The 23,612-nt window shown below is 48.3% G+C and overlaps 1 protein-coding gene and 1 pseudogene across 1 annotated transcript; one reads left to right on the top strand and one right to left on the bottom strand.

The window, feature by feature from the left end:
- Nucleotides 1-13,164, top strand: part of LOC125515695 — a 49,506-nt pseudogene extending 36,342 nt beyond the window's left edge.
- A 3,900-nt stretch (nucleotides 13,165-17,064) lies between these two features.
- LOC125513971 (vegetative cell wall protein gp1-like) lies at nucleotides 17,065-22,187 on the bottom strand. The gene is made up of 3 exons (XM_048679208.1): nucleotides 21,553-22,187; nucleotides 21,244-21,298; nucleotides 17,065-17,582 (listed from the first exon to the last, which is right to left on the bottom strand). Exons 1-3 carry the CDS (start codon nucleotides 22,072-22,074, stop codon nucleotides 17,365-17,367), a joined length of 795 nt encoding a protein of 264 aa, XP_048535165.1. The 5' UTR covers nucleotides 22,075-22,187; the 3' UTR covers nucleotides 17,065-17,364.
- Between the last annotated feature and the right edge of the window lie 1,425 nt (nucleotides 22,188-23,612).

Genomic DNA, 23,612 nt, shown 5'->3' with positions numbered 1-23,612 from the left:
CGAAGGTTGAGGTAGATGGTTTCCGAAGGTTTCTTGGTTATGTGTTGAAGGATGGATACAGCTGGATGTAGGATTTGCTAGTTTGGGTGAGATATTATGCTTCCCCTGTATCCCCAATACCTGATTGCATAACCGGAAAGGTTCGAGAGTTTCATAGGTGGGAATTCTAGTAGCTCTAGTTCTTCTTCCACGGATATTGGTTTGAGATTGGGATTTCTTACCGATTATTCGTTCTTGATCCGTACCTTGTTGATTTATTTCTCTACCTTAATTCTAAGTGGCTTCTCAATTTATGGATATGTGACCATTTCAAGAGGAATGCATTCGTTCATTTTGTTCGGATGTGAAGACTATATGTTGCAATTTTCATTCCGTTGGATTCAGCTTCAATATTTGTCTATCAATGTGCTAATGGATGTCAACCTCTTCAGGATGGCTCCTCCAACGTGCACGACTCCGAATCCTGATCCGCCACCACCTCCACCTCCTCCGGAGGCATGGCAAGCTGTGATGGCCGCAACCAATGCAAACACACAGTTGATCATGCAAATTCTCCAAGAGCGCAATCAAGGCAACCAAGGGAACCCAGGCAACAATCAGAATCACTTTGCTACACTCAACCAGTTCCTTGCTAATGGGCCAAAGACTTTCAGCAATTGTGTTGAGGCAACCGATGCTGACGATTGGCTTGTGGATCTGTGCAAGCATTTCGAGTGCAGTAACGTCAGGCCTGAGGATTTCGTCAAGTTCGCTTCCTTCCAACTCAAAGATCAAGCTGCAGAATGGTTCCAGCAGTACAAGGATTCCAGAGGTGGACGTGTTATCACTTGGGATGAATTCCGTCAAGATTTCTGAGCTCATCATATCCCTCAAAGTGTGGTTGAAAGCAAGCGTGAGGAATTCCGCAACCTGAAGCAAGGCTCTTTGTCTTTCTATGACTACAACAAGTTGTTCCAAAAGCTCGCCCACTTTGCCAAGCAGGACGTCCCAGATGAGAAGAGCATGATATACCAGTTCAGGGGTGGTCTCAGATAAAAATTCAGCTAGCCCTTGTTCTCTTTGAGCCCTTGAGATACGATGAGTTCTACAACATGGCACTGAAGCAAGAGGCCGCTCAGTTGAGGTGTGATGCTTCCAAGAAGCGAGTCAGAGATGTTACTCCTTCTTCCTCTACTCAAATGGCCAAGCAGCAGAAGTATTGGCTTCCTCCTCCTCCGTTCCGTCAGCCGTATCAGCAGAAGAGCAAAGGTGGCAGTGGATCTTCCCACCCACCCAACCCTGGCTTTCAAAACAAGACTTCGTCTCAAGCTCCAAGATCGAGTGCTCCGTATCACCGTCCGCTTTCAGAAGTCACGTGCAACAAGTGCCAACAGAAGGGTCACTATGCCAACAAGTGTCTAAACCAGAGGCGTCTTCCCCCTCCTCCTCCTGTCAGATCGGCAAGTACAGCTGTGGTCAAGCATAACCCCAAGTCCGCCAAGGTCAACTTGATGAACGCAGCTCAGGCAGAGGATTCATCAGATGTCATCATGGGTAACCTTCCAGTTAACAATATTCCTGCAAAAGTTCTTTTTGACACGGGTGCATCGCATTGTTTCATCTCGAGGCCATTTGTTTCTAAGCATGAGTTGCCTTTACAAGATTTGCCTAGACAGTTATCTGTTGTTTCTCCAGGTAAATTCATGAATGCTAGCGCTATTGCCCCAGATGTTACTATCACGTTGGGCGACTACAAGTTTCTCTCTTCTCCGGTGGTTCTTGGTAACTCGGATATTGATCTTATTCTCGGAATGGATTGGCTTTCTAAGCACAAGGCTCAGCTTGATTGTGCAGCCAGGCAGATTCAATTGACTCATTCGTCTGAGGATGTAATTGTCTTTGCCACTCGTGATGATACCATCCGTCTGTTTTCTCTCAATGAGAAGGGTGAACTCGATGCCATCTCGCAAATTCCAGTCGTTTGCGAATATCAAGACGTCTTTACAGAAGAGCTCCCAGGAATGCCTCCGCACCGGCCAGTTGAATTCGTTATTGATCTTGAGCCTGGCACGGAACCTGTGTGCAAACGTCCTTACAATCTCGGACCTGAAGAGTTGAAGGAGCTGAAGAAGCAACTCGATATTCAAGAGAAAATGGGTCTCATCTGGCTTAGTTCTTCTCCGTGGGGTTGTGGTGTTCTTTTTGTGAAGAAGAAGGATGGAACGGACCGACTTTGTGTTGATTACTGTCCATTGAACAAGAAGACCATCAAGAACAAATACCCACTTTCCAACATCGATGAGCTGTTCGAACAACTCAAAGGTGCCCAAGTATTCTCCAAGCTTGATCTCCGTATGGGTTATCATCAGATTCGAATCCGTGAGCAAGATATTCCCGAGACGGCTTTCAGGACAAGCTATGGTTCATATGAATACACTGTCATGTCTTTTGGCCTCGTCAACGCTCCTCCGACGTTCTCTCGCATGATGAACTTCATCTTCAACGCCTACACCAATGACTTCATTTTGGTCTATCTCGACGACATTCTGGTTTTCTCGAAGAACAAGGAAGATCATGCCAAGCACTTGCGTTTGGTACTCGATAAGCTCAGGGAACACCAGTTCTACGCCAAGTTCTGCAAGTGTGAATTTTGGCTCGATGAGGTTCTTTATCTTGGTCATATCATCTCTGCCAAGGGCATTGCCATGAATCCTGAGAAGGTGTCTGCAATGGTGAATTGGGAACCTCCTCAGAACGTGAAGCAACTCCGTAGCTTCCTCGGTCTCGCAAGCTATTGTCGAAGATTCGTTGAAAACTTTTCTAAGATCACGAAGCCTCTCTCTAATCTTCTCCAGAAACACGTCAAGTACGTTTGGTCTCCGGAGTGTGACATTGCTTTCAACACTTTGAAAGAGAAATTGATCACTGCTCCAGTTCTGACTCCGCCTGATGAATCCAAGCCGTACGAGGTCTTTTGTGATGCCTCTCTCCAAGGTCTTGGCGCAGTATTGATGCAAGAGAAGAAAGTTGTTGCTTATACCTCTCGCCAGTTGAAGCCCAATGAGAAGAACTACCCCACTCATGATCTCGAGTTGGCGGCAGTTGTGCATGCTCTTTTGACTTGGAGACATCTCTTATTGGGAAGAAAAGTGGACATTTTCACTGATCACAAGAGTCTCAAGTACATCTTCACTCAGTCTAATCTCAACCTCAGACAAACTCGATGGGTCGAAATGATTCAAGAGTATAATCCGAGTATCGAGTATACTCCAGGCAAGGCCAATGTGATTGCTGACGCATTGAGCAGGAAAGCTTATTGCAACAGTCTGATTCTCAAGCCTTATCAACCCAAGCTTTGTGAAGCTTTCCGCAAACTTAATCTGCAAGTTGTTCCTCAAGGTTTCCTCGCCAACCTTCAAGTCTCTCCTACCTTGGAAGACCAGATTCGCCAAGCCCAGCTTCTTGATGCTATGGTGAAAAAGGTGAAGATTGGGATTGCCAAAAGTCAACTCAAGTACAAGTGTTACCGCCTTGATGACAAGGATACTCTCTTCTTCGAGGATCGTATTGTTGTACCCAAAGGTGACCTCCGTAAAGTGATCATGAACGAGGCTCACAATTCTCTCCTCTCCATCCACCCTGGGAGCACGAAGATGTATCAGGACCTCAAGCAGGCTTATTGGTGGACTCGAATGAAGCGCGAGATTGCTCAATTCATGAATGAATGTGATGTCTGCAGAAGAGTGAAGGCAGAACACCAAAGGCTAGCAGGTCTCCTACAACCTCTTGCCATTCCAGAATGGAAGTTTGACCACATTGAAATGGACTTCGTGACTGGGTTTCCAAAGTCCAAGCATGGCAATGATGCTATATTCGTTGTCATCGACAAACTCACCAAAGTGGCTCACTTTCTTCCTATCAAAGAGTCGATCACTGCAGCTCAATTGGCGGAACTATATACCTCTCGGATTGTCTCTCTGCATGGTATTCCACAAGTGATCTCTTCAGACCGTGGCAGCATCTTTACATCCAAGTTTTGGGATTCTTTTCAGAAGGCCATGGGCACCAACATCCGCTTCAGCACATCTTTCCATCCTCAAACTAGCGGTTAAGTCGAGCGTGTCAACCAGATTCTTGAAGATATGCTCAGGGCTTGTGTGATCTCCTTCGGCATGAAGTGGGAGGATCGTCTTCCTTATGCTGAATTCTCCTACAACAACAGTTTTCAAGCAAGTTCGGGCAAGGCCCCATTTGAAATTCTGTATGGTAGGAAGTGCCGTACCCCTCTCAACTGGTCTGAAACCGGTGAACGTCAGCTTTTGGGTAATGACTTAATCACAGAGGCATAGGAAATGTGCAAAGTCATTCGTGATAACCTCAAAGCAGCCCAATCCCGCCAGAAGAGCTACTATGATAGTAAGCACCGTGATTTGGCTTTCGAGATCGGAGATCATGCTTACCTCCGCGTCTCTCCTATCAAAGGTACTCATCGCTTCAGTATCAAAGGGAAGCTTGCCCCCAGATACGTGGGACCTTTCAAGATTGTCAGCAAGAGAGGCGACCTCACCTATCAACTCGAGCTTCCTTCAAACTTTGCGAATGTTCATGATGTGTTCCATGTCTCTCAGCCCCGAAAGTGCTTCAAGACTCCTGACCGCACCGTCAACTTCGAGGACATTGAGCTCCAAGAAGATCTCTCCTATCGTGAGCACCCAGTTGCTATTCTTGAAGAGACTGAATGCAAGACTCGCAACAAGTCAATCAAATTTCTCAAAGTCAAGTGGTCACACCATTCCGACCGTGAAGCTACCTGGGAACGCGAGGATCACCTCCGTTCTGAGTACCCGGCGTTCTTTCAGTCCTAGATCTCGGGACGAGATCCTTTCGTAGTGGTGGAGTGTTGTAACACCCCGGATGTAACTTTTGTTGGAAATATGCCCTAGAGGCAATAATAAATTAGTTATTATTATATTTCCTTGTTCATGATAATCGTTTATTATCCATGCTATAATTGTATTGATAGGAAACTCAGATACATGTGTGGATATATAGACAACACCATGTCCCTAGTGAGCCTCTAGTTGACTAGCTCGTTGATCAATAGATGGTTACGTTTCCTGACCATGGACATTGGATGTCGTTGATAACGGGATCACATCATTAGGAGAATGATGTGATGGACAAGACCCAATCCTAAGCCTAGCACAAAGATCGTGTAGTTCGTATGCTAAAGCTTTTCTAAATGTCAAGTATCATTCCTTAGACCATGAGATTGTGCAACTCCCGGATACTGTAGGAATGCTTTGGGTGTATCAAACGTCACAACGTAACTGGGTGACTATAAAGGTGCATTACAGGTATCTCCGAAAGTGTCTGTTGGGTTGGCACGAATCGAGACTGGGATTTGTCACTCCGTGTAAACGGAGAAGTATCTCTGGGCCCACTCGGTAGGACATCATCATATGCGCAATGTGACCAAAGAGTTGATCACGGGATGATGTGTTACGGAATGAGTAAAGAGACTTGCCGGTAATGAGATTGAACAAGGTATCTGGATACCGACGATCGAATCTCGGGCAAGTAACATACCGCTAGACAAAGGGAATTGTATACGGGATTGATTAAGTCCTTGACATCGTGGTTCATCCGATGAGATCGTCGTGGAACATGTGGGAGCCAACATGGGTATCCAGATCCCGCTGTTGGTTATTGACCGGAGAACGTCTCGGTCATGTCTGCATGTCTCCCGAACCCGTAGGGTCTACACACTTAAGGTTCGATGACGCTAGGGTTATAAAGGAAGCTTGTATGTGGTTACCGAATGTCGTTCGGAGTCCCGGATGAGATCCCGGACGTCACGAGGAGTTCCGGAATGGTCCGGAGGTAAAGATTTATATATAGGAAGTCCTGTTTCGGCCATCGGGACAAGTTTCGGGGTCATCGGTATTGTACCGGGACCACCGGAAGGGTCCCCGGGGCCCACCGGGTGGGGCCACCTATCCCGGAGGGTCCCATGGGCTGAAGTGGGAAGGGATCCAGCCCAAAGTGGGCTGGGGCGCCACTTCCCTTATGGCCCATGCGCCTAGGGTGAAGAGGGAACCCTAAGGAAGAGTCCCAAGGAGGGAAGGCACCTCCTAGGTGCCTTGGGGGGGAGGGAAACCTCCCCTGGCCGCCGCCCCCTTGGAGATTGGATCTCCTAGGGGCTGGCGCACCCCCCCTTGGGATTCCTATATATAGTGAGGGTAGGAGGGCCTCTTGAGACACACCTTTGCCTTTGGTGCAGCCCCTCCCTCTCTCCCAAGTCCTTCTCCTCTCCCGTGGTGCTTGGCGAAGCCCTGCAGGATTGCCATGCTCCTCCACCACCACCATGCCGTTGTGCTGCTGTTGGATGGAGTCTTCCTCAACCTCTCCCTCTCTCCTTGCTGGATCAAGGCATGGGAGACGTCACCGGGCTGTACGTGTGTTGAACGCGGAGGTGCCGTCCGTTCGGCACTAGGATCATCGGTGATTTGAATCACGACGAGTACGACTCCATCAACCCCGTTCACTTGAACGCTTCCGCTTAGCAATCTACAAGGGTATGTAGATGCACTCTCCTTCCCCTCGTTGCTAGTCTCTCCATAGATAGATCTTGGTGACACGTAGGAAAATTTTGAATTTCTGCTACGTTCCCCAACAACTTTCCCAATTTGTACTCCAACTCTTGTCGTTTCCGGCATTAAGTTATTTTATTTTCTCGGGTTCGGGTCTTTGTCTCCGTGTGTTGTTGTCATTGTCATGCATCTCATATCATGTCATCATGTGCATTGCATTTGCATACGTGTTTGTCTCATGCATTCGAGCTTTTTCCCCGTTGTTCGTTTTGCATTCCGGCGCTTCGATCTCCTCCGGTGGTCATTTCTACCTTTCTTTCGTGTGTGGAGATTAAACATTTCCGAATTGGACCTAGACTTTCCAAGCGGCCTTGGTTTACTACCGGTAGACCGCCTGTCAAGTTTTGTGCCATTTGGACTTCGTTTGATACTCCAACGGTTAACCGAGGGACCGAAAAGGCCTCGTGTGTGTTGCAGCCCAACACCCTTCCAATTTGGCCCAAAACCCACCTAAACCCTCTCCATCATCTAGAGCGTTCGATCACGATCGCATGGCTGAAAACCGCACCTCATTTGGACTCTCCTAGCTCCCCCTATGCCTATATATAGCCCCTCCTCCGAAAATCCCGGATCCCCTCTTCAAACCCTAAAAAAAATCCATCTCCGCCGCAGCCGAACGTGTCCGGGCGGAGCCGGACAACGTCCGACTCAGCCGCCTCCGCCACATGTCGCCCCGGGATTCGCCCGCGCCCGGTCCCCAGATTGCCGCGCCGCTCGGGCACGGGAAGCCCAAGGCCGGCCCCCGCGGCCCGCTCCCTCGCCCCGCCTCCTCGCGCCCGAGGCGCCGCCCGGCCCCGCCCGGCCGGAGCGCGCCGCCGCCTCCGCCGCTCCGCCTCGACGCCGGCGCCCGCCGCTCTGCCGCCACCTCGACCCGGTCCGGCCGCCCGCCGCCTTCGCGCCTCGCCGTGCGCGAGCTCGCCGCCTCCTCCCCGCCGTCACGCCGACTCCGGCGACCGGCCTCGCCCCGCCGCCTCTCCGCCGTCACGCCGGCTCCGGCGAGCTCCCTCCCCGCCGGTGAACAGTGCCCCGACGAACCTCGTTATTCGCGCCGTCCGGATCTGAGATCTGTTTTTTTAGGGTTGACTTTTCTCAGAAAACCCTAGCCCATATGCTCATGTTCATAGCCTTGTAACTTTGCATCCGTAGCTTCATTTTGGCATATAGCATATCAAAATGTTCATCTCAGAGAGTACATCATTTCATTCCATTGCATCATTTTCATTTGAGTTCATCTTGATGCCCGAAATGCTGTTAGAAGAGGGCTACTTGAGATATTTGTCAGATCTGCTGCTCCATTTAGCTTTTTGTCATTTTTGCCATGATTATTGTGTGCATGATATGCCCATGAGTACTACATGTGTTTTGATAAGGGTTTTGTCATCTTTCCAGAGGTACAACCCATGTATTTTTGTGATGTGTGTGGTGACTAGCACAAGCTTGCAAAGTGGTGCACTTGGTAATTCTGATTTCAGGGACTTAGCATTTCCACTAAGTCCTTGAGCTCTTTATCTCATATGGCCATATGTTCATGTTGTTTTCTAGCGATCCGTGCCTCTTTTGAGGATGATCAGTAAGGATGTTTTGTTATCTTGTAGTGCTCTATCCAGCCATGTCCTTGTTTGCAATTTTGGAGCACCCTAGCTTGAGTCAATCGAGCTCTACTTTTGCTACTTTGTGAATCTAGGCAGATTGTCAACTTGTTTGCAATTTTGCCGATGATGTTGTAGTTGATCCGTGCATGCTATGCTATTGTTCTTGCCATGTCTAGCTTGCATTTTGTGTATTCTTAATGGGTGTATGCTTAGCTTGTCATAACTTGCTCTGTAGTGAGTGCATCGAGCTCGTAAACATGCCTACTTGAGTTATGTTTCAGCATGTGCCAGTTTTCACTAAGTCTGAAAACTGATTATGTTTTTGCTATGTTCACATGCTTGCAATTGTATTTTCTGATCCCTTTTGGCTCAAGGTCACTAAGGGACTTTTGTTAAGCTCTTTGAGTAGCTCCATGACATGCTTTACTTTTCCATGTTCAGGTCCTGTAGCATGTAGTTTTGTTGCTCCGAAGAGTGCTATCTGATCTGAAATTCTAGACAAGTGTTGATTTCACTAAGTCTGAAATCTGTTTGCCATATGCATTTTTGCCATGCTTGTTTGAACCTGTTAATGGATGAATTGGCCATAGCTCACTGCTAGACTTTTGTTAAGCATCATGAATATATCCCTGCCATGTATTTTGTTGTCATGTTTGGGTGCTGTAGCATGTTCATCCCGTTGCATTTAGATGGCTACTTGCTGTAAATCGCAGACCGGTGTCATATTTGAATCGCTTGCCATTTCCAAACCGTAACTCCGATTCCATCGTTCTTTATATCGTTTTCAAGCGATTTCATCTCATCTTTCCAGTGGCACACTTGGATTCCCAAGTTGAGGCCAGGTTCATGTATCCCTTGTCAAATCTTGCATATGCATCCCGCATCGCATCCCGCATAGCATATCATCTTTGCATCATCTTGTTTGGTCCTTGCACGTGGTTGATTGTGTCCTTGTTGCTTGTTTGTCTTGTTTGGGTAGAGCCGGGAGACGAGTTCGCTAACGAGGAGCCCGTTGAGTTTGCTTTCGAGGATCCAGTCAACTCTGACAACTGTGCAGGCAAGATGATCATACCCTCGAAATCACTACTATCTTTGCTATGCTAGTTTGCTCGCTCTTTTGCTATGCCAATGCTATGATGCCTACCACTTGTTTTCAAGCCTCCCAAATTGCCATGTCAAACCTCTAACCCACCATGTCCTAGCAAACCGTTGATTGGCTATGTTACCGCTTTGCTCAGCCCCTCTTATATTGTTGCTAGTTGCAGGTGAAGATTGGAGGCCATTCCTTGTTGGAACATTTATTTACTTGTTGGGATATCATTATATTATCTTGTTATCTTAATGCATCTATATACTTGGTGAAGGGTGGAAGGCTCGGCCTCTCATCTAGTGTTTTGTTCCACTCTTGCCGCCCTAGTTTCCGTCATATCGGTGTTATGTTCCCGGATTTTGCATTCCTTACGCGGTTGGGTTATAATGGGAACCCCTTGATAGTTCGTCTTGATTAAAGCTTTTCCAGCAATGCCCAACCTTGGTTTTACCTTTTGCCACCTAGCCTCTTTTTCCCCTGGGTTTCCGGAGCCCGAGGGTCATCTTATTTTAGCCCCCCCCCCCGGGCCAGTGCTCCTCTGAGTGTTGGTCCCACCGAGCGATGTCCGGGGCTACCAGGGGCAACTCTGGGCTGGCCTACCCGACGTCTGGCTCATCTGAGTGTGCCCTGAGAAAGAGATATGTGCATCTCCTATCGGGATTTGTCGGCACATTTAGGCGGTGTTGCTGGTCTTGTTTTAACCTGTCGAAGTGTCTTGAAGAACCGAGATACCGAGTCTGATCGGAACGTCTTGGGAGGAGGTCTATTCCTTTGTTGACCGTGAGAGCTTGTCATGGGCTAAGTTGGGACTCCCCTGCGGGGATTTGAACTTTCGAAAGCCGTGCCCGCGGTTATGGGCAGATGGGAATTTGTTAACGTCCGGTTGTAGATAACTTGAACCTTAACTTAACTAAAATGAATTAACTGAGTGTGTTACCGTGATGGCCTCTTCTCGGCGGAGTCCGGGAAGTGGACACGGTGTTGGAGTAATGCTTGCGTAGATTGTTCTCTAATTTCTCGCTCGCGCTTTGCCTCCTCTTCTCGCTCTCTTTTGCGAATAAGTTAGCCACCATATTTTTGCTAGTCGCTTGCTGCAGCTCCACATATTTTACCTTTCCTTACCTATAAGCTTAAATAGTCTTGATTGCGAGGGCGCGAGATTGCTGAGTCCCTGTGGCTCACAGATTACTATTACACTAGATGCAGGGCCTGATGATTTCGCTCCAGGTGACGCGCTCAAGCTCAAGTGGGAGTTCGACGAAGACTCTCAACGTTACTATGTTTCTTTTCCTGATGATCAGTAGTGGTGCCCAGTTGGGGGTGATCGGGACCGTGTCGCTTGTTGGGTTATCTTTTATTTTGGCGCCGTAGTCGGGCCATGAGTGTTTGGATGATGTAATGTTATTTATGTACTTGATTGACGTGGCGAGTGTAAGCCAACTATGTTATCTCCCCTTTTATTACATATATATTACATGGGATGTTGTGAAGATTGCCTAACTTGCGACATATGCCTTCAATGCGATTATTCCTCTAAGTCGTGCCTCGACAAGTGGGAGATACAGTCGCATCGAGGGTGTTACACCCTTCTTCTTAAAGGTAGTATTCTGCTGGACAGCGTTCTTTCCCTTGAACTTGTGGAAGTTCTTCTGCACCACATTGGCGCTAGAAGAACCCTCTGCCCCTTTCACGTGCGAGTCCTTTGCTCTCGAGTTCTGCTCAACACTGAGATGACCAATGACATCCTCAACAGAGAATTCACGTCTCAAGTGCTTGAGAGGAGTAGCAAAATTCCTCCAACTAGGAGGGAGTTTTGCAATAATGCAACCCGCGATAAACTTGTCCGGTAACTCACACTTCAGGAGCTCCAGCTCCTTAGCAATGCACTGTATCTCATGAGCCTGATCCAATACAGAACGGTTATCAACCATCCTGTAATCATGGAACTGATCCATGGCATACAGCTCACTACCAGCATCAGTTGCGCCGAATTTGACTTCGAGTGCATCCCACAAGTTTTTGGCAACACCCATATGAATATAGGCGTCAACCAACTTGTCTCCAATCACACTCAAAACTGCTCCCAGAAAGATTGTGGTTGCCTCCCTAAACGCCTTCTCCTGTTCAGGAGCAATCGTTTCTATGAGGGACACACCACCAACCCAGAACACGTTCATCGCTGTGAGCCACAAGGTGGTCCTAGTCTGCCAACGCTTAAAATGCGTCCCGGTAAACTTTTCCGGTTTCAGAGTAGCAGCAAAGCCTTGAATCGAAAAGTGCCTAAAATAAGGTTTTTTTATTGTTGGAAATATTAGCACTTTTCCGATTAGACTTATCCACGAGTTAACAGTAAGCATGGCATAAAAGATATGCATCTCATAGCGATACCTAAGCATACTAGCACGTACAGAACATAGAATCGAACCATCTATGAGCAGCACATATACGGCTAGCATAAGTACGAGTAAACGAGGGGTGAACAGATCATACCCTCCGGTTGGCCAGGCCAACGCGGCGGCGGCAGCAGCAGCCTCGGCGTCGTCCGTGGCCTTCTTCTTGGAGGCGGCGTCGTCGGCCATGGTGTCGATGCAGGGGAAGTAGTGGAAGCAGAGGCGAACGGAGTTGGGGACGGATCGGAAGCAGTCGCGTCGAGACGCTCCCCAAAAACCTTATTGCCGTTCTCCCGGGCAGGATCTCGAACGACAGGGTTCCGGAGGCACCTGCTCTCCCGACCAGCCGTGCACGCGATCGTCGGGATGGGATCGCCGGAGGCAGCACAGAGTGAGAAATAGTAGATGACGGCTAGGTCACGCGAGAGGGAGTGAGTGAACCAAACTTGGTTACTTCACTGGCCAGAGCCTTTTTATATAATCCGTAAGGAAGAAAGTCGTGGGCCTTGCCGAGGCCCACGACCAAGTCGGCCCATTCCCGACAAGGGAGTCGTTGTTCCCGAGTCGACGAATAATCCCTGATTAATTAATTCATTTCTGAGCGGCAAAAATAAACTTCGGCTCATTCCCGCAACCCGCGGCGTGGCGAGGCGGGCGGCGGAGGAAGAGGAACGCGCGTGTACCACTCCTCTTCCCAAGCTCCCAGTGGCAAGTGGTAGAGCAGCCCTTATAAAGGGGTCTCAACTCTCCTCAACTAATAAGGTGTGACTAAACTTTCCACCACCTGCCATCTCATACATGGGCCTCAAGATTAACCAGGGATTAGTGTTTTATATGGGCCTAAGCCCATCCATAATCCAACGGTCTCCGTACCTAGCACTGACTGGGCCTGCACGTGCTGCTGTGCTGGTTGATCCTGTCTACTTTGAGGTTGACCTCAAGGTGAGTGGAGCTGGGCAATCCGAGGATCAAGAGCTAATCTACGTAGCCTCTCCGTTCAGGAATACCCAGCCGCCTGATTCATCCCTGTTTACGTCTGTCTACACCAACAAGATCAGCGCACTCGACTTGACATTTGGCCACGTTGTTGGGTCAGTAGAGGCCTCAGTCAGTATGAAAGTCGTCCATGGGCCGTGGCCAGATGGTTTCGAGGCTCTTTTGCTGCAAGAACTGCCAGCATAAATGACATGACAGTTTGGTTGCTTGAGATCGGTGATGATAATGGGTTGCCTCTTGCTGATGATGGCACCATCAAGCTTCAACGCCATGTTGTTTGTGCTGAACTTCAAAAACGAGAGTATCTGGAAGTTTCTGTCAGCGCTTATGGCATCGGTGGGCAACGATTTGATGACGGTCTGCATTTTACGCCTCAGGAACGCGGTAAACTTGAAGGTACAGTTAATGTTGATTCATGTGAGATTGAGGTCACTGTGACCTGGTCCCTAATCAAATTTTGCTAGGAGGAATCTAACTTCAGTGGTGTGTCTGGCCAGTTGACTGTTTACCCTCCTGTCCAAGTTCAAGATGTTTGAAGTGCTATTTTGTATTATTAACGTACATGACAATCCATATTACATATTGTTGCATGTATGGACAAAAGTTTGATATGTTGTCGTTCAGTATTTTGTGGTAAACGAATAGATTTTTTTTTTTGCGGGGCAAAACGAATGCTTACTGGTACAGGCAAGTCGCTGGTTCAGCTTCCGCTGCCAACTTCTCGGCTAAAAGCTGAAATCTTTTAGATCAACTGCTGCGATTTTATTAACAACCAGCACTCTGATGCCACCAAGGCCAGTGTACAAGGTCAACAAAAAATGCATGTAGGCATGGTGTAAAAAACTGATACTCCCTTCGATCCATATTAATTCTCGCTCAAATGGATGTATCTATCGTTAAAATATTTGTTAAATACATCCACCTCAGTGACAACTAATATGGATCAAAAGGAGTAAATAAAAAGTCCACATCTACCATGTGCCAAAATTGCACATTCAAATTCCACTCAAAGTTAGCTTCAAAAAGAAATATCCACTCAAAGCTTAAGAAACAAAAAAACATAATTCAGTCTATGAACAGCACCAAATTTAATTAGTTTGACTCACAGGAGGGACTCACCCATAAATCAATGTACTAAATGACTAATTCGCCCACTGACCCTTGGAAAAGTTATTTTGAATCTGGCCCCAACATTCATGCCTACCGAACTGACTACTATGGTACATGTAAACGCTCATTCTAACGAGGCTTGTTTGACCTATACGGTCCATGATCGTCGGTCGTGCCGCCGACAATGCACGGCCTTGTCCCGCCTAACGGACAGGCACAATAACCCACATGACCCCTGGCTTTTACAGATGGTAGACCATCCGAGAGCCTTCACATATCTGGTTCTCCGGATAAATATTATCGAATTTGCTATTTCATATCTAGATGTGAAATGGTTATCTCACATCTAAATCTTTCACCGTTGGATCGGCGTTGATTTTGTGGTTATCCTGCATCGTATTTGTCTCGCCGGTCTAGTACGCCGATATTGACGGGCCATTAATCGTTTTGTTTATCTCGGCCGTGTCTCAAGTCTTTGTCCGTCCTGTATGTAAATCTCAGGCAGCTTTTGGTCGGCCGTTTGTTTGTCACGTGCAGCCGCTTACCGTTGGTTCGTTGGCCCCTTCTTCCATTTTTCTTGCCGGCCTGCTATCGTGGGTCATTTTTTTTTTGAGGATCGTTACTTGTATTTTCTGGATCGTGGAGAATAGGAAGACTTAACGGACACCATATACAAAGGATCTGGTGTTAGATTATGCTCTCACTTTCTCTCCCTTCATCTGTCCCATTTATTTGAGCTGCTTTTTTCCTTTTTGTTGTTATTCTCCTTTTTAATTTTTTTCCCTTTTTTCAAATTCATGATATTTTAAGTACATGAACATTTTTTGAAGTGTGTGACCACTTACTAAAATTCACAAAATTTTAATTTGTGAACACTTATTTGAATTTACATTTAAAAAATATGAATAAGGGTGTGTGTGTTTGTTTGGGTCCGCACTTGCATGTCTACTATCGACTCGTAACTAAGTGTGTGTGTGTACGCGCGCGTTTGTTGGGACCCCCGGTTGCAAGCCGACCATCGACTCACAACTAGGGGTGTGTGTATTTGTCAAGGGTCCCCAGTTGCATGTCAACCATTGACTTGCAACTAGGGGGTGTGTGTGTTATCGGTGCCCGATCATCAACTCGCGACTAGATGTGTGTGTTTGTTGAGGGTCTCCAGTTGTAAGCCGACCATCGACTCGCAACTAGGGGTGTATGTGTTTGTTGAGGGTCCAGAGTTGCATGTCCACTATCGACTAGCAACTAAGAGTGTGTGTGTTTGTAGAGGGTCCCCAACTGCATGCCGACCATCTACTCGCAACTAATGATGTGTGTGTTTTGTTGTGGCCCCAAGTTGCAAACGACCATCAACTCGCAACCAGGGGATGTGTATTTATCCGGGGCCCCAGTTGCAAGCCGACAGTCGACTCGCAACTAGGGGTGTGTGTGGGTTTGTCGAGGGTCCCCAGTTGCAAGTCGACCATTGATTCGCAACTAGGGGTGTGTGTGTTTGTCTGGGCCCCCAGTTGCAAGACGATTGTCGACTCGCAACAAGGTGTGTGTTTGTTTGTCGGGGCCCCAGTTGCAAGCCGACCATCCAACTCGCAACTAGTGCGTGCGTGCGTGCGTGCGTGCGTGTGTGTGTGTGTGTGTGTGTTTATCACGGCCCCAGTTGCAAGCCGACCTTTGACTCGCAACAGGTGTATTTGTGTGTTTGTCGAGATCCCTAGTTGCATGTCAACCATTGATTCGCAACTAAGGGTGTGCGTGTTTGTCTAAGGCTCCCAGTTGCAAGCCAACCATCGACTCGTGACTGGGGGGGAGGGGAGGAGAGTGTCTTTCTACGGGTCCATCGACTCAACAACCAAGGGCGCGTGTGTTTTGTCGAGGGCCCCTCATTTGCAGGCCGACCATTGACTCAACAACTAAGGGTGTATGTGTTTTGCTGGAGGCCCCAGTTGCAAGCCGACCATCGACTCGCAACTAAGCTCGTAGTTTTGTAGTTGTCCCAGTTGCATGTCTATCCTCGGGTCACAAATGAGCTCGTAGTTGTCCTAGTTGGAAGTCCACCCCTGTATCGCAACTGAGCACGTGTTTTTTCATCTCAATTGCAAGTCCACGCTCGACTTGCAACTGGTCTTGTTTTTTGTTGTTGTCCCAGTTGCAAGTCCACCCTCTACATGCGAATGGTATCGTAATTTTGTGTAGTTGTCCAGATTGCAAGTCCGTCCTTGACTCGCAACTAGGATCGTAGTGTGTTTCATCCTAGTTGCAACTCCACCATTGACTTGCAACTCGACCTACGCATATGTTAAATGCGCAGCATACATTGTTTTAATACTCTGTGATTTTTTTTCAAAACAGTGTTATAAAATTTTAAACGCATGATGAACATCTTTTTTTAAACAAGTGACGAGCAATTAATTTGTGAGCTTTTTTTAGTTTCACGAACATTTGAAGTTTCACGACTTTTTTAAAATTTACAAATGCTTTTATAAAGTTTGCAAAAATATTTTTTTGTATTTAAATACTAACATTTTTATGCAGAGAATTTATTAACATTTTTTTGTTTAGCACTTTTTTCCCATTTAATTCGATTTGTTTTCTGTGTGAGGTGTTGTAGAAATAGGCCTTACTATATCTCTGCTTTTCGTGGGAGATGTTGACAACCAAAATGAGAAAAGCTAGACCTATCTAGGTACGATCACAAAAGAAAAAGGAAAGGGACACTGCTCACTGTAGTAATGCCTAACAAGCAAGCAGAAAAAAATAGCTGATGAGCTATCGTAGCGAAAGGTAAATTTGGCAAACTAGTCTAGTCAGCGTTATAGCACACTGCTCACTGTAGCTGGACAACGACACATGCATGCAGTAGTGGTACAAGGCACACACAAAATGCCACACTGCGCGAAGACAAATCACAGCTTGATGCGCCCCGCCACAGGTCACGATGTATAATTTCCCGACAAACAAACAATATAAGAGATCGTTTAGTTATTACTAACAGAAGGTGATGTCATGTTAGATGTTAGATATTATCTCACATCTAGATAAGATATAGTCAGACCCAAATATTATTGGATAATGGAACCCAGCCAAGAACAACAGGGGTAAATCCACGTGGGAGGTACGAAAGGGGGGAGAATAACCATCGACCCCAATGAGTATCCAGGCCCACAGTCAAATTCAAAATCAAATGCCAGAATTGATGCCTCAATTGACTGAGAGCGCCCCAACCCCTAGGGAGCTTAGTGAATTTAAGGATAAGGATGTTAAAACTAAATCATAACCCCCATCAATTTAAAGAGTACATTACAAATCAGAAAGTTTCAATTTGAAGGGAACATCTCAATTTGCAGCTTGGCGCGTCCGAAACACCTCTTTGGCAACCCCACAATACATTATTTCACCACCAAGCCAAACAAGAAAATTCCAGCCAACAGGAGATCCACCAACCACATAAGACCCTTGCACTGTTTTCACGAGGTGCTTTGGGTGATTTGCCATCTCACTGCTTAGGGTTCCCTTTCCCTCTGATATTTTCTCTGCTGCACTCGCTGAGTTATCACTTGTCAGGCTTGGGTGGCCGGTGCACCATCATTTGCAATATTAGGAGGAACTGCAGGCTGACCTGTCGGAGGAACTTGATTTCTTTCTCCAGAAGGAATTGGCTCTGCGGGCTCATCCTTCACAGCTCCAGCTAAAGGCTTCTCTGACGGTTTCATGGGTTCAGAAGAGACGCCGAGATCAAGCCTCATTTTCTTGGAGAGTTCCATAACTGTCTTTATCTCTGAAACACAAAAAGGCAATGCATGTCAAGATCCAGCAAGTTGAAAGATAAAATGATGAATAAAACATGATATACCTCTGGCAGTTTAATTAGTTATTTTCACAACCTGGGAGAGTTTTGTAAACATCTACCATGATATGTAGGAATTCCTTAACGGAAAAAATGGATAGAAATGAAACAATATTTTGTATGAGTTACAGTATTGAAGAACATATTTTTGCATAACTAACACCGCCAAGAATCTAGAGCGACATGGTGCATAATAGGTTCGTCAGATGAAAAGGATGTTACTGCATAAACCCAATTTCTCACAGGTCAGTCATGAATGTAGAATCTAAGACATAAAGACAAGCTAATAAGTAGTTCATATGCTTCAATCTGCAGGATTGTATAACATAGACTGCATCAAGCTCAAAATGCAAATGCACAACTAGCTGATCCGCACGCAAAAAGGATCAACAAACTACGCTTCGCAAGAACTTGATTACAGAACCAACAAAAGAAAGATCAGTGTGATTAGCTAAAGTCTCAACTGTTACACCTTGGAAGTGGAATTTATGTTGGATAAGATCAGTGTCCCTTATTCTCTCTTTCAAGTATTGCTTGGCACAAAAAACCATGAGACAGCAAGTAACAGCTATGGTTCATCCACAGTATTGGTATATTTTATCCTAGCTCTCAAGCTTATGATATATTTCTAAAATGCATAAAATTATATTTGCTGGTAGTAACTAACCATTGAACAACAGCGCCAAACCAAATAGATACTTCTCCATAGACAGACCAATAAACTACTCAGAACCTATCCGGTACATCCCCTCCTTTCAGTGCTTATATACACCCCACACTAAAAGAATACTCATCGGTTCAATCCTCAGCTTGTGGACTTCACCACATTTGTTAGAGTTGTGTCGAATATTGTGTACAAGGTAGGTTGCAGTTGGACTATGAGTTGTATTGTGTTTACATAGGATGTGGAGTCGTGTCCTAGTAGGACACTTGTATCCTAGGCCTTTCTTATATAGCGGGGGTAGACACACGATGTAACCTATGCCAACATAATAGCACCGGAACGCAGGGGAAGCCGGCGGCATGTGCCGGTGTCTAGGGCGACCGGGTGCGGTATTGTAGCGGTGTCATGGGGAGGAGCGCCCATAGTCAGGCCCCAGGGATGTAGCCATACCGGTGAACCTCGTTAACAAATCTCGGTGTCGTGCTGGTGTGATTGCTTGGTCCTTGGATGATCGACGGTATGCCTCGGATTTATTCTAACAAGTGGTATCATGAGCTAGGTTATGAGGCGGTTATTCAGTTGATCTAGAGGTGAAGATATCGTGGAAGAATCAACTGTCGAGATTGGAAGAGACGACGTGACGTCACTATCGTGTGAACAACGCCAAGTTGAAAGATACTCGGAGTCGGCGAGGTCAGGACGTGGCCTGCGGCAACGCAGCTGGCAGCTGGGCCAAGTGCGGTCCGGCCGGAGGACGCGGTCACGCAGTCCAAGCAGGCGTGCGGCTGGAAGGGCTAGCGGCGTCGTACATGATTCGACGAGACTTGTGTGGTTCAGCGATATCAGCTGGATGCAATCAGACACAGACGAGTATGTTGGAGGTCTTGCTGATCGGATTTGGTTTCGGGAAGATGCGTGTGTAGCAGTGGATCGATCGAAGCGGCGCGGATCAACCTGGAGGTGATGCTGCCCAGGTGCGTGCAGGCAAGGCCTAGTGTGGTCTACGCGTGGAGATACGATGTGCAACACACCAACAAGCTTACGTGAGATTTGTTTGGACAAAAAAAAAGTCTTCGTGCATACACAAGAGAGGCTACAAGCAAACAGGGACAAGGAAAAGGAAAAATAGTGTTTTGTCTGGACGGAAGTTTTCCTTGCTGGGTCAAGTTTGTTGTGAGTGCCTTTCAGGGTGTGCGTGCAGCAAGGACAGCGACGGGCATATGGGCTTGGAGAAGTCTGGAGTGTGTCACGGCAGAATCATGAATACACAGGGCATCCAAGATATGCACAGATGTGCGAGCGGTCATGGTGCAAGGTGGAGCATGGTTGTAGCCGGACAAGTTCGGCTGGGTCGGACAGGTCAGTCTGACAGATCGACGCGAGTCGGTTGGTACAGAAGACGGTGGTGGGATCGGTGAGGACGACATAGGAGCGTAATGCTGATGGTGACCGACTTCTGGGCGTGGAAACGCGTGGCGCATGCCCCGAGGGCTTGTGCGGCTTAGACAAGACTATGGCGCGGGATTGATTCAAGGTGGTGTATACATGGAGCTTGAAGTCGATGAGGCGCAGGGGTGGACTGATCATCTACCATGGAGTCATGTTGAAGGTGGAGCTGGAGTCTGACGGAAGACTTCACTTGGTGCTGATTGAGGGGCTACGGCGTAAGACGTCAGAGAGTCGAAGCCTATTTCAGCAGGAAAAGCGAGTGACATGCAGTTCGGATTGGAGCCCAGTGGTCTGATGGAAGCGTGAAACTCGTCATCAGTCGGTGATAATCCGTGGTACTCTGCAGTGGGGGTTGAGTGGTGTGGGTTCGCGACCTTTGAGACTCGACCGGGACAGCGGAGGCTCGCCGCGGTAATAGCGGCGAGGCGTGCGGTACGCACGGACATGGAGATGGGCCGGGGCTTGGTGGTTATACATGTGGTGAGACAACTGCGAATTTGACTCGGGATGATTACAAGCAATGGTGAAATTCCTTCCAAGTTTCAGACAGACGGTCAAGAAAGGAGCGGTGATGTTGAGTTCAGGTAACTCTTATGTGTGACACCCAATATGTGAGTTGTTCACTTTCACGCAGATCAGTGATCAGTGTGTGATGGCATTGGATTGATACTCCGGAAGTTGGGAGCATAATCTAGAGTAAAGAGGTAATTTTGCTCGAGTGTTGACTGTGGTCAAGAAAAGAAGGGACTACAAGTTGCAGGTGGAGTCATATGGGGTCTTTGGAGTAGCAGCGGTACTCATGGGATAAGCTCAAGTCCAATGTACATGGAAGTATGATGCATGGACAATTTCAGGGTGGTCGAGAATATTCGCCAAGGTGGAGTTTGTTAGAGTTGTGTCGAATATTGTGTACAAGGTAGGTTGCAGTTGGACTATGAGTTGTATTGTGTTTACATAGGATGTGGAGTCGTGTCCTAGTAGGACACTTGTATCCTAGGCCTCTCTTATATAGCGGGGGTAGACACATGATGTAACCTATGCCAACATAATAGCACCGGAACGCAAGGGAAGCCGGCGGCATGTGCCGGTGTCCAGGGCAACCGGGTGCGGTATTGTAGCGGTGTCATGGGGAGGAGCGCCCATAGTCAGGCCCCGGAGATGTAGCCATATCGGTGAACCTCGTTAACAAATCTCGGTGTCGTGCTCGTGTGATTGCTTGGTCCTCGGATGATCGACGGTATGCCTCGGATTTATTCTAACAACATTCTCCAGGTTAAGACAGCTCCCCTCTGCTGCCGGCAGTGTGGAAAGCATAACTGAGGATGCTTCTGAATGAAATTATGGTATGAAAAGGGGTTCATATTCGGATCCATGACCGAAGAACCTTTTGTTTCTCTATTTTTCTTTCCTGTACCCTAGGTCGTCTAAAATAACTGATGCCTTTCTAACATGGCATATGTTCGAGAGAGAGAAAAATACCTCTCAGAATCTCGCGAGCAGCATCGCTCTTCCGAAAATCAGTAGCTTCGTGAACCTTTAAAACAGAGGTAAACAGTTCAGAGCAAATTACTAGCTCAACAATGCATACCAAATATTTCATCAAACATAAGCACGTGAGAGTTCAGATTGGTAGATTTCTCCTGCGGTCTTGCAGCCTAAAATTTGCCAACAACCAAGTTTTCCTGAGGTAGTGAGGTTAAGAGAACAACTAGCTAGCCATTTCCACAATGCATAGCAACTGACTAGTATTGTGAAAAATATTACAGTGTGGCATGAGAGAGTGCGGACCTGGACGAAGCGGAGGCGGAGGTCGGCAACAGTGGCCCGGATCTTGTAGTAGGCGGAGGTGTGGAACCCCGCCTCCTCCAGCTTCCGCCTCTTGGGCGCCGGCGCATCGGGCTGAGGAGGAAAAGGAGGGGGGAAATGGGAGACCTTGGCCGCGATTTCCGGGGCTGGAGGAGGAGGAATTGGCCGACCGACGGTCTCGGCGGTTGCCGTCGGGGCGGCCATGTGGTAAGGACTATGAGAGACCTTGGCCGCAGGCTCCGTCGTTGTTGGAGGAGGAGGTGGTGGCGGAGCGGCGGTGTCGGCTCCTGCGGTCGGAGGGGATGGAGCTGGCGGCGGCGGCGCGGAGGTGTCGGCGGCTGCGGTCGGAGGGACTGGAGCAGGCGGCGGCGGGGCGGAGGTGTCGGCTGCTGCGGTCGGAGCAGCCATATCAGAAGAGGCAAGAGAGAACTTCGCCGCGGGCTCCGGGGCAACTGGAGTCAGCGGGGCGGCGGCGGTGTCGGCGGCTGCCGTCGGAGTGGCCATGTCACGGCGTGGCTAGGGAATGTGTTATTTTCGACTGCCGGCGGCGGCGTGCTTGGCCTGGCCTGGATCTCGGCTTCGGTGTGTGTCTGGTATCGATCCAAGCTAGACCCGCGGGCCGCCTTTTTCACCGGTAACTATTTTTTTTTACCCAAACCATAGATAGACGATAGTAAAACGAAGCAAATCCTGATGTTTTTTACAGCTAAAATTATCATCCGAAAAAAACTAAAAGAAAACTGAAAACTGCCATCCGAAAATAAAGTTGTCACTCTCCCGTCACTAAATTTGCCATCACAAAGTTTAAATTGACATGTGTTTATGCCATACGTATGGCACTTATTAGGATTTTTTTTAAACTTGAAGGCTTAAACTTTATGGAAAACGCTTACCGTCACCCGAAATGACGCACACATCGCTCGTCTTTGTGGCCGTCGGATATGATTTGATCGGATGGCTTGGGTAGCAGTCTATTTATGTCGAGTAATGTGATTGTATTAGAAAATATAGGTTAGACTGGGAAATATTCTGGCTTGTCTTATACTCCAAATAGATTATATACTCATATATATATATATATATATTCACGAGGCTCAAGCAAATACAACGACAATTTCACTAAACCTCTCTCGTCCTTCTAACATGGTATCAGCCTAATCACAATCCAAACCCTAGCCGCCGGCGCTTCCGCAACCGCACGCCGCCCCCGGGGCGGTCGGCCTCCATGACCACCGCCGGGGGCCGCGCCGCCCGTATGTAGGGTTCGTCCCCCGGCCATGTTGGCCGGCTGCTCTAGAGAGTTTTTTTCCCGATTCTTTGATACGAGTTTTCTCTCTCGCCGGTCGCTTTGATCGGCGCCTTCTTTTTGATTTTCCGGTCTATGTGATCCGGTTTGCGTCGCCCACCACCGTCGTCGATCCCGTGTGCCTCTAGTCCAACATCGGCGCGATCGACCGGCTTCTTCACCGACCAGGCAGCCTCGCGCGTCTGCCCGTCGATCGCCCCGATCCGGCGGCGTCCGCATGACTTCCCGCCGGTCGCCCTACCCGGCGGCCTCACGTCATGCGACGACCCTTCACCGCCGCCATTCGCGTGACGGCCTATCCGTCGATCTACGCCGGCTGTCACCGCCCTGCTCCGACCGGGACTCCTGCATCACCCCGACCCGGCGGCCTCGCGCCATGCTGCGGCCAATCATAGCCGCCCTGCCGCCTGCCGCCGCCGGCTTCATCTCGGACTCCGCCGCCACCACGCCTCCACCGAGCGGCGTCCCCGACCTCGCGCGCGATCGGATTGATCACCCGCCCGCCGCCGCGATCCGTCTAATCTACACCGTGCGACCGATCCTGGCTCGTCGGTTGCGCGCGCCTCCGCAGGCCCCATGAAGACCGTCCCGAGTTCAGTGCGCCCCTCTACCGATCGAGCAATGGGCTGCCGCTGCGTCGCCCCATCGGGCCGCAACGTCGATTGCCCCGTGGTTCTTCTCCCAGCTGCACCGACCCGCGTCACCGCTGCGTCGCCCCATCAGGCCGTAGTTCCGC

This window comes from Triticum urartu, chromosome 6 (assembly GCF_003073215.2).
Source record: "Triticum urartu cultivar G1812 chromosome 6, Tu2.1, whole genome shotgun sequence".
NCBI lineage: Eukaryota > Viridiplantae > Streptophyta > Magnoliopsida > Poales > Poaceae > Triticum > Triticum urartu.
Note: the sequence above shows the minus strand (reverse complement) of the source record. Positions and strands in the feature narration are given on the sequence as shown.

What these genes read in the sequence shown, in the direction of transcription:
- LOC125513971 (XM_048679208.1), bottom strand. Translation starts at nt 22,074, where the DNA reads ATGGCCACTCCGACGGCAGCCGCCGACACCGCCGCCGCCCCGCTGACT. An exon ending in TCCGCCTCCGCTTCGTCCAG is followed by an intron (nt 21,299 to 21,552) that starts GTCCGCACTCTC and finishes TCTGTTTTAAAG; the next exon opens with GTTCACGAAGCTACTGATTT. An exon ending in TGCTCGCGAGATTCTGAGAG is followed by an intron (nt 17,583 to 21,243) that starts GTATTTTTCTCT and finishes TTTGTGTTTCAG; the next exon opens with AGATAAAGACAGTTATGGAA.